The sequence below is a fragment of the Melozone crissalis genome, unplaced genomic scaffold (genome assembly GCF_028551555.1).
Source record: "Melozone crissalis strain CALT ecotype California unplaced genomic scaffold, PUWL_Pcris_2 ptg000023l_1, whole genome shotgun sequence".
Classification (NCBI taxonomy): domain Eukaryota; kingdom Metazoa; phylum Chordata; class Aves; order Passeriformes; family Passerellidae; genus Melozone; species Melozone crissalis.
Window position 1 is genome coordinate 40,411,434 of NW_026535801.1, and position 12,730 is coordinate 40,424,163.

The 12,730-nt window shown below is 53.3% G+C and overlaps 1 protein-coding gene across 5 annotated transcripts in view; it reads left to right on the plus strand.

Moving 5' to 3' along the window:
• FMNL2 (formin like 2) overlaps nucleotides 1-10,396 on the plus strand; it is a 118,262-nt gene extending 107,866 nt beyond the window's left edge. For 2 of the 5 annotated variants that reach the window (XM_054277833.1, XM_054277835.1), the window contains 11 exons: nucleotides 409-611; nucleotides 1,773-2,007; nucleotides 2,859-2,927; nucleotides 3,020-3,100; nucleotides 3,734-3,863; nucleotides 3,944-4,107; nucleotides 4,237-4,338; nucleotides 4,713-4,811; nucleotides 5,385-5,508; nucleotides 7,162-7,295; nucleotides 9,731-9,814. In XM_054277833.1, the coding sequence (XP_054133808.1) occupies nucleotides 409-611; nucleotides 1,773-2,007; nucleotides 2,859-2,927; nucleotides 3,020-3,100; nucleotides 3,734-3,863; nucleotides 3,944-4,107; nucleotides 4,237-4,338; nucleotides 4,713-4,811; nucleotides 5,385-5,508; nucleotides 7,162-7,253 (1,299 nt within the window). In that variant the 3' untranslated portion in view covers nucleotides 7,254-7,295; nucleotides 9,731-9,814. Of the gene's footprint in view, nucleotides 1-408; nucleotides 612-1,772; nucleotides 2,008-2,858; nucleotides 2,928-3,019; nucleotides 3,101-3,733; nucleotides 3,864-3,943; nucleotides 4,108-4,236; nucleotides 4,339-4,712; nucleotides 4,812-5,384; nucleotides 5,509-7,161; nucleotides 7,296-8,356; nucleotides 9,291-9,730 lie in introns of those variants that run through there. The other 3 variants (XM_054277832.1, XM_054277834.1, XM_054277836.1) reach the window with 2 other exon arrangements.
• The last annotated feature ends 2,334 nt before the right edge of the window (nucleotides 10,397-12,730 follow it).

The following is a 12,730-nucleotide window of genomic DNA, read 5'->3' on the forward strand; positions in this document are numbered from 1 at the left end:
GGCTCATTCCACATCCTGGATGCTCCCATGGATGTGTTAACCATGGCTGGATAAAGCACCAGGGCTCACCCATGTTTTCCTGAATTTCTGCACCTGTGCAGAGCTGTTTGGTGCTGGATTTCTGGGTTCTGGCCAGATTTCCTCATCCCAGCTCAGGAGTGTGTTCCTTCCATCCCTCAGCCTCTGTCAGAGCTCTCTGGGTTACAAAGCCAGGCTGGACAGGGCTGGAAAAACCCGAGCTGGTGGAAGCTGTTCCTGCCCATGGCAGGGGGTGGAACTGGGATGAGCTTTAAGATTCCAACCCAAACCATTCCATGACCCTGTCTCAGCCACCACAAGGCTTTCCCTGCAGTTCTGGATGAGGATTTAGTGTTCCCTGCGGGATAAATCCTTTCCTTCCCTTTCCAGGATCTAAACGTGGATGAATTTGAGGAGATATTCAAAACGAAAGCCCAGGGCCCAGCCATGGACCTGACCTCCAGCAAGCAGAAGATCCCTCAGAAAGGCTCCAACAAGGTGACACTGCTGGATGCCAACAGAGCCAAGAACTTGGCCATCACCCTGCGCAAGGCCGGCAAGACGGCGGACGAGATCTGCAAAGCCATCCACGTGTGAGTGCAGCCAAGGAACCCTGCCCCAGGCTGATGGAAAACATTCCATGGGGGTGCATTCCCAGAAATCAGAGTTGGATTTGTGCTGCTGAGTCACTGCTGGGGTTGGACAAACCAGCGCTTCCTTTATTAAGGCAGCTCCTTCCAGCCTGTCCAGTTTGCCATGGCAGCTCCATGGTGTTTCCTGTCCCAGTGAGCAAAATCCAGAGGGAACCCAGGAAGAGGCAGCTCTTCTGGTTTGCTCCATGAAGGATGGGTTTAGTCCAGGTGCTGGAGCAGATTTTGCATGGAATTAGGTCTGTGGAGAGGCCTCAGGAAGTGATATGGATCCTTCATTGCTCCTGGGATAGGTGGAGCTGCTCCTTGGGGCTGATCCCAAACCCATCCAGACTCATCCTGGCCATGGCAAACATCTCCCACTCCTCCCTTAAGGATTATCTCCAAATATGGAGGCACAAACTCTGCCTTTGGCTGAGAATGACCCAAACCTGCTCCAGGTCCTGGCAGGTTCAGCAGTTGGGCTTTAGGGAGCTCTGGGCCATTTAAATACAAATATTTGCTCCTCCCCACCTTTTTTCCCTGGAAAAGTGAGCCTGGAGGGGTGGGGGAACAGCCACGTGTTTGGAAATGGAAGCAACATCATTCCCATTATCCCTGGATCCTGTTCCCATCTGCATGGGCAGGGCAGGAGGAGCTTCACAGCTGCTTCTTTGCTTTTCTTCATGTGGAGCTGAGTCCCAGACTGCTCTGGGCTGGGAGGGACCTTAAAGCCCATCCAGTCCATCCAGGGACACCTCCCACCATCCCAGGCTGCTCCAGCCTGGCCTTGGGCACTGCCAGGGATCCAGGGGCAGCCACAGCTGCTCTGGCAATCCCAGCCCAGCCAGGAATTCCCAGTTCCCAATGTCCCATCCATCCCTGCCCTCTGGCACTGGGAGCCATTCCCTGGCTCCTGTCCCTCCATCCCTTGTCCCCAGTCCCTCTCAGCTCTCCTGGAGCCCCTCCAGGCCCTGCCAGGGGCTCTGAGCTCTGCCTGGAGCCTTCCCTTCTCCAGGGGAACATTCCCAGCTCTCCCAGCCTGGCTCCATGGCAGAGGGACACCCATGGCATGGCCTGGCCTGGAGCTCTGTCCCCACTCCCTTTCCTGGGATTTTCCCTCAGCTTTGACCTGAAGACGCTGCCGGTGGATTTCGTGGAGTGCCTGATGCGGTTCCTGCCGACGGAGAACGAGGTGAAGGTGCTGAGGCTCTACGAGAGGGAGAGGAAGCCCCTGGAGAACCTGTCGGACGAGGACAGGTTCATGATGCAGTTCAGCAAGATCGAGAGGCTGATGCAGAAGATGACCATCATGGCCTTCATCGGCAACTTCGCCGAGAGCATCCAGATGCTCACCCCGGTGAGGGGAGCAGGGAATATCCACAGCTGGGAGGGACCAGGGGATCATGGATCCAGCTCCTGGCCCTGCACAGACACCCCAAAACCCCACCCTGGGCATCCCTGGGAGTGCAGTCCAAACCCTCCTGGAGCACTTGGGAATGTGCCCATTCCCTGGGGAGTCCCAGCAGCCTCAAAGGAATATTGTTGGGAAAAGCTGGTGCTGGTCCATGGGCCCTGAATCCCTGGGACAGCTGTAGGGGTTGGAATGTGAATCCTCATCTGAGGATTTACATCTGAGGGGACTAAATCTGGGTTTGGAATCCTGGAGTGTCAGGACAGGGGAACATTCACTGAATCCCAGATGGGTTGTGGGGGAAAGGGAAAATAAGGAATATCTCATTTCAACCTCTGCCTTGGCAGAGACATCTCCCACTGTCCCAGGTTGCTCCAAGCTCCAGTGTCCAGCCTGGCCTTGGGCACTGCCAGGGATCCAGGGGCAGCCCCAGCTGCTCTGGCAACCCCAGCCCAGCCAGGAATTCCCAGTTCCCAATGTCCCATCCATGCCTGCCCTCTGGCACTGGGAGCCATTCCCTGGCTCCTGTCCCTCCATCCCTTGTCCCCAGTCCCTCTCAGCTCTCCTGGAGCCCCTCCAGGCCCTGCCAGGGGCTCTGAGCTCTGCCTGGAGCCTTCCCTTCTCCAGGGGAACATTCCCAGCCCTCCCAGCCTGGCTCCATGGCAGAGGGACATCAGTGCTCTGTCCCATGGTGTGGATAAAAACCAGGAAGGTTTTTTCCTAGGATGTGTTAGGATGTTCATTTTCCTCCTGGCTGGATGTGCATTAACCAAAGCTCTCCCTGTGTTTCCCCACAGCAACTTCATGCCATAATCGCTGCCTCTGTCTCCATAAAGTCATCCCAAAAACTCAAGAAAATCCTGGAGGTAGGTCTGGTCTCAGCTCTCCTTCCAGGGGTGTCTAAACCTCCAGGAATTTGTCCTGAGAATTCCTGCTCTGCTCTGTTTCATCCTGGCAGATCATCCTGGCTCTTGGGAATTACATGAACAGCAGCAAACGAGGGGCTGTGTATGGATTTAAGCTGCAGAGCTTAGACCTGGTAAGAAAAGCAGGGATGTGCTGTGGGCACCAGCTGGGAATTGGAGCTGTGCAGTTCTTGAGGCTGGAAAAACCTTCCAAGATCATGGAGTCCAACCATCCCCAGCACTGCCCAGGCCAGCACTGCCCCATGTCCCCAGTGCCACATCCACAGGGTTGTGAAATCCCTCCAATTCCAATCCCTGAGCCCCCTTTGCATGGGGAAATTCCTGCTGTGCCCACCCTGAGCTGCCCTGGGCCGGCCTGAGGCCGTTCCCTCTGCTCCTGTCCCTGTTCCCTGGGATCCCTCAGGGATTCTGCAGCCCCTGCCTAGCTCCCTCAGGGTCCCTCCTGTCCCAGAGCTGTCCCCAGCCTTGGGGGTGCCCCAGCAGTGCCCTGGGGCTGTGTCACACCAGGGCTGGCACAGCCCAGGGGCCCAGGGCCCCTCCCAGCTGGGCACCCCTGGGCTCGTGTTGATCACCCCCAGAACCTTGCCCAGTTTTCCAGCCTCTCTATCCCAGCCATGTGGCCCTTCAGAGGGTCCCGGTGACCCAGGTGGCTGCTGGGGACTCCACTGGTGGTTCCCAGCATGGAGCACACGCTGGAGCACCCCAGTGAGTGCCATTGCTCCCCACATTGTTCCTGCTGCTCCCAGCTGCTGGAGACCAAGTCCACGGACCGGAAGCAGACGCTGCTGCACTACATCTCCAACGTGGTGAAGGAGAAGTACCAGCACGTGGCCCTGTTCTACAACGAGCTGCACTACGTGGAGAAGGCAGCAGCAGGTACAGCCCCTCCTGTGCCCTGCCCTGCTGGGACATCCCTGGCACGGCTGGCACGCTCAGCACTCCTGTCCCCTCCCCAGTGTCCCTGGAGAACGTCCTGCTGGACGTGAAGGAGCTGCAGCGGGGCCTGGAGCTGACCAAGCGCGAGTACACCATGCACGACCACAACACCATGCTCAAGGACTTCATCCAGAGCAACGAGGGCAAGCTCAAGAAGCTCCAGGATGATGCCAAAATAGCCCAGGTACTCCTGTGCTCCCGGGATCTGCCGTGAGGGGGGTGACACCAGGGATGGGCTGTGTTTCCATGCAATGCTGGGGATGGGGAGGATGCCTGGGAGGGTGTGCAGGGCACTGAGCCTGGGCTGTTGCAGGATGCCTTCGATGATGCTGTGAAGTATTTCGGGGAGAATCCCAAGACAACCCCACCCTCGGTCTTCTTCCCGGTGTTTGTCCGATTTGTGAAGGCCTACAAGGTAAACCAGAGCTCCCTTGCCCTTGTCCTCCTCCTCTTCCTTCTCTTCTTCCTCCTCTTTCTCTCTTTTTCTCCTCATTCTCTCCAAACTTCTCCTCCTATACTCTTCCTTCTCCTCCTCCTCCTCCTCCTCCCTTTCCTTTCCTTTCCTTTCCTTTCCTTTCCTTTCCTTTCCTTTCCTTTCCTTTCCTTTCCTTTCCTTTCCTTTCCTTTCCTTTCCTTTCCTTCTCTTCTTTTCCTCCTCCTCCTTTTTCCTTCTTCTTTCTTCTCCTTCTCCTTGTCCTGTCCCTCCCTCAGAAAGCGGCACGGTGGCACAGATCCCATTCCTCCCTGGCTCCCCATGGATCGCTAACCCATGGATTTTCTCACAAACAGCAAGCAGAGGAAGAGAATGAGCTGAGGAAAAAGCAGGAACAGGCCTTAATGGAAAAACTCATGGAGCAAGAAGCGTTGATGGAGCAACAGGACCAAAAGGTACGGCACAGACACAGCTTCCAGGTGGGATTGGGTTCCTGATTTTCAGGAACCTCAGCTCCAAGTGAGGAACTGTAGTTGCCTAGAAAGTCTAGAAGTTTTTATGGAGGGAACTGGGATAGGCTGGAAAAATTCCAGCGTGGGTTCTGCTGCTTTGGAAGTCAGCAAAATGAAGGAAAACTAAATAGGTGGAAAGTTGTAATGAGCTAAACTTCATCCTTCCCTGACTTCTCCATGGAGCGGGAGCAAGAAAGGAGAAGGAGAAAGGGGGAGGAAAAGAAGAGAAGGAGGAGGAAAAGGAAAAGAAAAGCAGGAGGAGAAGGAGGAGAAAAAGGAAAAGAAAAGCAGGAGGAGAAAGAGGAGAAGGAGGAGGAGAAGAGTATAGGAGAAGAACTGGGGGGAGGACGATGAGGAAGAGGAGAAAGAGAAGAGGAGGACGAGGCTGTTCACAGCCTTGGGAATGGGTGGGAATGGCAGTTCCTGTGGGAATTGCTGGGGCCCAGGGGTGAGTGAGGCTCAGAAGCAGCCCAGGAGAGGGACAGTTCCATGCTGACCATGCCCTGTGTGTCCCAGTCCCCATCCCACAAGAGCAAGCGGCAGCAGCAGGAGCTGATCGCGGAGCTGCGGCGCCGGCAGGTCAAGGACAACCGGCACGTGTACGAGGGCAAGGACGGCGCCATCGAGGACATCATCACAGGTACCTCTGCCAGCTGCCATCCCGGCCGTGCCCTGGGGATCTGCCCCCCTCCTTTGCTCCCCCCTCCTGCTTGTGTGCTGTGGAGCAAGTGCAGAAGGTTCTGCTCCTTCTCTTCCAGCTTGGGGGACATCTGCAGGGTTGTAGGGCAGGCAGGGAGCGCCTGATGCCAGCCCCGTGGATCTGTCCCAGATCCCTTTTTGCTCCCCATAAATGGGATCAGGGTCAGGATGAAGAGCCTCTGTTCTCATTAAGATTGATCCCAGAAATCCCTCAGTCAGCCCCCAGTGACCCCAGACTGCTCCAGGTGTTCCTGCTGATCCCAGAGGGAAGGGACACAGCCCCTGGTGCAGCCAGGCACAGTCAGGACTTGGCTGCAAATATTTGCTGATTGAGGGAGCCACCTGAACTGCATCTTTCCCAGGAATGAAATCCTTTTTAACACTTCCAGCTTCTGGGATTGCAGAACTGGGAGTTTTCCACATGTTTTTCACCTGTGGTGTGGAAGGAAAATGTTTTAACACCTCAGGAGCTTCACAAACTCCATTTCCTTGCACAGAGCCCAAAAATAAAAGGTCTTTGCCAACTGCTCCTGGAAGTTTTCCACAGGAGCTTTTCCTGCAGAAGGGCAGGAGAGCTCTTTGATCCCTCACTAAGGAAGCCAGGGAATTTTTGCCCAATTGGATGAAGTGTGTGAAGCTTGCTCAACTCCTTTTAACCTTGATTAATGGCCCTGAGATAACACTCCTCATTTAAAGGGCAGGGTGGCACTAATATCCAACCTGGCGTTGCTTCCACAACTCCTCCGGACTCCTGGGACTCCGTTTAATTGGGAAAATGGTTTTCCTGCTCTGTGGAAGGAACAGATTGTGTGGCAGATGCCCATCCCTATGGAAAAAACCATCTAGGGGAGAGGGTGCCAGGCTCCAATTAAACATTCCTGCACTCCTGTGCCTGGATTTGCCCGTTTTGGGGCCTCAAGTCACGGAGGAGGAAAGGTCAGGCATGGAAGGTCAGGCAGGACCAAGGTCACCTCCCCATCCCCAATAAATCCTGCACCTCCCCATCGCTGGGAGTGCTCTAGGCCAGGCTGGATGGGGTTTGGAGCGCTCTGGGACAGTGGAGGGTGTCCCTGCCCATGGCTGGGGTGACACTGGGTGGGATTTAAGGTCCCTTCCAACCCAAATCAACCCAAACACCAAGATATTCCCACAAACCTGTAGCTCACATTAAAGCAAGTCCTTCAAGGCAATTATTTTATATGGAGGGGGAATGGCTTTAAGATGAAGGAAAGGTCGGGGATTGGGCAGGAATTCCTGGCTGGGCGGGTGGAGTGGCCCTGGCAGAGGTGCCCAGAGCAGCTGTGGCTGCCCCTGGATCCCTGGCAGTGTCCCAGGCCAGGCTGGACAGGGCTTGGAGCAGCAGTGGAAGGTGTCCCTGCCATGGCAGGCTGGGATGGGATGAGTTCAAGGTCCTTCCCACCCAAACCAGGCTGGGATTCCACGAGTGGATGAAATACCTCCTGAGGCCTCAGGGCCACCTTGTCCCAGGCCAGTGAGGAGCAGGCTGGAGCGTGTCCCAGTGGGAGCCCTGAGGTGTGCCCTGCTGGAGCGGGCTGACCGTGGTTTGTGTGTGGCTGTTGTTGTTCCCATGCAGTGCTGAAGACGGTGCCGTTCACCGCCCGAAGCGCCAAGCGCGGCTCTCGGTTCTTCTGCGACCCTGTTGTCCCTGAGGAATTCCATTACTAAACTCTCCCTCTTTCACACCTGACGCTCTTAGAAACCAGGAAGGTCGCTGTAGACTTTTTGCCACTTTGTTTGTGCGGATCTCAGCCAGGAGTCTGTGACTGTTGAGTGTGTAGTGGTGTCCAGCGTCCTCCTGACTTTGTAGCGGTGTCCCCTCTGTTGCACGTCCTCTTCATCCCATCCCTGTTCCCGTCCCATTCCATCTGGCTGCCCTCGTGTCCCATAGAACAGCAAGCTGGGAGTCACTGGGATGAGTCTCCTGCAGTGCAAGGGCTGAGGAGCCCAAGCAGTGACAGCTCACTTGGCTGGTGTCACCTCGGGGTGCCGTGCATGTGGCACCTCCGAGTGAATTCCGGGCTGCATGGACCTTGGGAATGGCCTTGGGGGTGGCTTCTGGCTCGGGAATGATACCCGTGGGGTGGTCCAGGAATCCTAACGGGCCCCTGCATGTTCAGCTGCATGGGGTGGAACAGCGGGGTGAAATCTCTCCTTGTTCTGTCACATCCATATTTAACTCTTTTATTCCACGTCAGTTCCATGCCAGCTTTATTTCATGGGATCAGGAATTCTCTGTGAATGAGGCTGGGCTCAGTGCGTGGAGCAGGGGAGTGGGGAGCAGGGCTGGGAGCTGGGAATACAGGGCAGAACCACCAGAATGGTGCCAGTGCAAACCTGACATGGAACTGATTCCCATCATGGTGTCCCTCACCCAGCATGGCCCTGGACACTGTTGTCCTCATTAAGGACTCAGCTTAAGAAGCCAGCAGTGTTCCTCCCACCGTTCCCTGTGTAACTCCATCAGTGCTGCCAATAAATGCACAAACTAACCCACTCCATGGTTCTGTGCTCTTCCGGGTTCTCTCTGCGTTCTCTTCCTGGAGCCAACCTTCAAAGCAGCTTGGAACTGGGCTAGGGAGCAGCCTCCTGTCCCTCCTGCCCCGTCTAACCCCTCTTGCTCTGTGGTTTCTGCCCGGGAGGTTTGAACACTGACTTGACTTGCTCTTCGTTCTCCATCCCATTTTTTTACTTAACCATCATTTTTTTTGTGTTCTGTTTGTGTTTTTTTTTTTCTTTGTTGTTTTTTGTTTTTGTTTTTTTCTGTTTAGCCCTAAAGAAGAATAATATCACTAAATTTCCCAATGTTCACTCGAGGGTAAGGATTTCTTCTAGCACAGCCGTGGTGGAGGATTCCCAGAGCTGGCAAGCATCTCTTTTTACTTGGCTTCCTCCTCTCTCTCTGTGCCAGGCAGCTGGTGGTAGATGTGGCTGAGCTAATACTGGTGAGGCCACTTGAGACCCAGATCCTTGATTTTCACCTCTGGAGGTGCAGGGATCCACAGGATGTTGGCTGGTGACCATCATCACACTGTTTTGGCCACTTCTTCTCAAGTTGAGACCAAAACAGATTTGTCCCCAGGTGCTGTTGATTGGTGACCATCTTCACACTCCATTTGGGCCATTTTAATTCAAGTTGAGCCCAAAATAATCTTGTCCCCAGGTGCTGTTGGTTGGTGACCACCATCACACTCTGATTTGGCCATTTCTCTTCAAGTCCAGCCCAAAACAGTTTCCTCCCTAGTGCTGCAGCCCCACAGTTGGGTTCTGCATGAGGTGGACAATCTCCAACTCCAGGTGTGGAGAGGGGAGAGCTGAGAAGTTTGGGAGTTCTATGTGACCCCCAACACAAGTTATCCAGGAAATCTGAGGGATTTGCCCAATCCAAGACAAATTTGTTGGCCAGGAGACCAGTATTTGAACTGGAATTGTCTTTAGTGCTTGTTCTCTTGTAGATGCACAGGTGACAGCACATGTAGCACCTGTAATGGGCTTTCACCATCTCATCCATCAACTTTCTCCCTCATCCATCCATCCATCCATCCATCCATCCATCCATCCATCCATCCATCCATCCCATTCCATGCTCAGTGTTCCCTCCCGAGCTCTCCCCTCCTTTGGCTGATGAAGCATTCCTCCAGCCATGGAAAGCAGCTGGAGAATCCCAACCCAGTGCCAGCTGCTTTTCCCAGGGCACCTCCTTTACATCTTGGAGAGCCTTGCCAACCTGAACAATTCCATGCTAAATGGGCTGTAGGGATCCTAAATCCGTCCCAGCACGGCTCAACTAGGGTCACACATCCGCCATGAGGAACATCCTCCAGCTCAGGTGTGTGGGAACATACAGGAACATCCCAAAGCACCTGGCTGGGCTCGATGTGGCCTCGGTGAGAGCTGTGAGGAGACTCCCACAGCACCATTCCCACAGCACCATTCCCACAGCACCCCGATCCCACCAGTATTAACCGGCCGCTGGGGCGCGTAGCTCGGGCACGTCCGTCCTTCCCCGCGCCGCTGCGCCCGATCCCCGCTCCCGTGCTCCACAAGCTGCTTTGACTGGCTTCCAGCGGGCCTTGGCGCGTCTGTCGTGCCGTCCGCGTGTCCGCGCGTCCCGCGGGGCGCTGCTGACTGCCGGCTCCCCGCAGATCTCCGGAACCAGCCGTACCGCCGGGCCGACGCGCTGAGGAGGAGCGTGCGCCGCCGCTTCGACGAGCACGGGCTGCGCTCCAACGGCGCCGAGCTGGCCATGTGAGCCGCGGGCCGGGCGCGTCCCGCCCGCTCCGGGGAACGCCGACCCCCTCGTCCTCCTCCTCCTCCTCCGCAGGGACCCCGGCCCCGCGCCGGGCTCTCCGCGCCAAGTGCCTCGAACGGAAGCTCCCGCTCCGACGGATCCAAGCAATAGGATGGGGCTTGGTTGGGATTCTCCGGACTCTGCCGAGACTCTGCAGGATTTGTAACCAAAATGTAAAATAGGGGTTGGGTTGGGGGGTTGGGTTGGTGAGAGCAAGGGCTCCCGTGGGCCTGACCGGTTGGAAACTGGGAATACTGGGGTGTGCTTGGCTTTCAACGCTGGGCCGAGGGGCAGGCCCGGCCTTCAGCTGCACTTAACAGCTCTTTTTTATTCAATCTACAAACAAAGACATTTGAGGGCTTTCTGTACCTGGAATTAAAATAATCTCAAGGAATAACCCAGCCCTTTTCCCAGCCCATGCAGCCTCCACATGGAAGGTGGGCCCACAGTCCCAGGGCTAGGACTCGAGCAGGAGGTGCCCCCAGCCCAGCGTGGGGGTTTGGGATGTTCCAGGGCTTTGGCTGGGCAGCATTGTGATAACAGCGTATTTATTAATTAGCACTAAGCAATTAACACCCAGTAATCAGTATTAGGCTCTGAGGACCAGTGCAGTCCAGTTCCTGGCAGGGGGATTCCACCCTTGCTCCCTGCTGAGGCTCCTTTGAAGGGAAGCCCAGCCTGAAACTCCCGGTAGGGTTTAGGTTCTCCATGGCATTTCCAAGCTAAAAAGGGACAGGGGGCTGGTTTAGGACCATGGTGCCCCTCCCTGTGCCCCCGAGCAGCGGGATCAGGATGGATCCCACTCCCTGCCAGCAGCAGCCAGGAGTTGGGAAGAGCTGGACTGAGGAGAAATTCATCCTTCCCAAATCCCATTTTGCTTCCAGCTTCCCTGCCTGGGCTCATCCATCTGTTAATTGTAAAATTTCTTGTATAGTATTTAACCACTGAATTTCTTTGCCCTTTTCCATTGTGCTCCTGTGAACCACTGGTGAAGGTCCCGGTTTTGTTTTTTTTTCCCCCTGGATAATGTGTAGTTATATGATAATCTGTTTTTAAATGTACAGATATTTTGCTACAAAATTGGTGCAGTTTTTTATGGTTTTTACACTTCCCCCCCACCTTAGCCTCTGGGTAATATTGTAAATATTGTTTAAAAGGAAATAAATGCATCAAGCCTGTGCTATACAATCTGAATGTTATTTTAACTTATAGTTTTTGTTTTTATATTTAACTAAAAGGACAGTTTTGGACTCAGAGTTACCACATTGACCAATTTCCAGGAATTTTTCCTTGAAAAACTGCCAAGTTTTGCATTTACAGCACTGTGTACTTGACCTGCTAAAGAGAACATGCCACTGTTGGAACGAGCGTTTGGATCAAAGAAAATTGGATAATTTGAATTTCAGATTTCACCACTTATTGGGGTATAAGCACTAAATCTCATTTTCTTCAGCTCAAAGGTATTTTTATAATAAAAGCCCAGAATGAAAGCCAAGCTGGCATGTTCTCTTTAATATTTTTTCTAGTCATAGATCTGCTTCTTAGCAAGATTAGAAGTGTTTCTAAAGCAGTTCACGTTCCTTTCCTGGTCTGTTCCTGCCATAAAATCAAATAAACTATTTACACTACTACACTGAAATCCAGAGGGGTTTTTTGGGTCACTTTTACCTGGTTTTCTTTTCCCAAAAAATGCTGATATTTGCTAGGTGAACACCTGGAGCTTGTGTGGATGAAGACTGAAAGAATTTTGAAAGAATTCTTTGTTATTGTGGAAGAGGCTGAGGGAAGAAATTGGGGGTGTGGATGTTCCTGGGAGACACCAGGAGAGAAATAAATGGAGATTAATATTTGCCAGAAATGCACTCAAAACAATCCAAATATTTAAGGCCTAAATAACTTGAATTTTAGTATTAAATGTAATTTTTAAAAGGGTTTAATAAAATTATTCTAAGGGGTGGTCAGGATTAACCAGCACAGCCAAGGTTTTAACATTGATGGACACAGTTAAAAACCATCCAAAATACTCCAATAATTGATTAGGAAGAATCAATTTGGCTAAAATTCCTTCCAGTTTCCAGGAGTCAATGCAGAGGTTGGCTGTGCTGTCACAGGAAAAACATTGGGCTAGGGAAATCTGAAAGAGGTGAAAAACACCAAAAAAAAGCTGGAAAAATAAGCCTGAACTCCATTCCCTGGAAAACTCAATCCTGCCTTGCTTGGGTTAAAACCAGGCTCAGCTTAAGCTGAGTTTCTTCCAGCAAACTGAATTAAGAAAACCCCACCATTGGAATAACGGACATTCCCAGTTTTTTTATTTTTTGATGGGAAAATCAAGGCAAACCTTTTAAACGTGGTACTCCCTTAGGAACAACTTTTTCCTTGAATTTGTGTGGATGCAAGGGAATAAGAGCACTGAAAGAAGTTCCTCCCTGCTTGCAAACCCTCAGGACCTGTCAGGCTCTCAATCCTCCTCCATGGCACATTCCAGGACCTGCTGCCCTCCTGTTTCCCAAACTCTGCTGGGCTGTTCCCACTCGGAGCACTCCCATTTTGGGACATAAATCCAGGGAGGTGGTGGCAGGTGAGCAAAGCAAACCTGGCTCATTGTTCAGTCCTGGAGCAGCAATTATCCCATCCTTCCTGGGAGAGCCTGCAGGGAAAAACCTGGAATATTCCAACCTGGATTTCCACACCAAACACCCAGGGATACCAAAAATCCCCCAAAGCCCTGTTTGACCAAATCCAGGAGGTTTTCCCCCAGGGAATGGGTGATGAGCAATGACCCTTCAGGGGGAAACAGCAGGACTGGGATGGGCTTTCCCATCCCAAACCATCCCAGGGAAAAATGGTTACA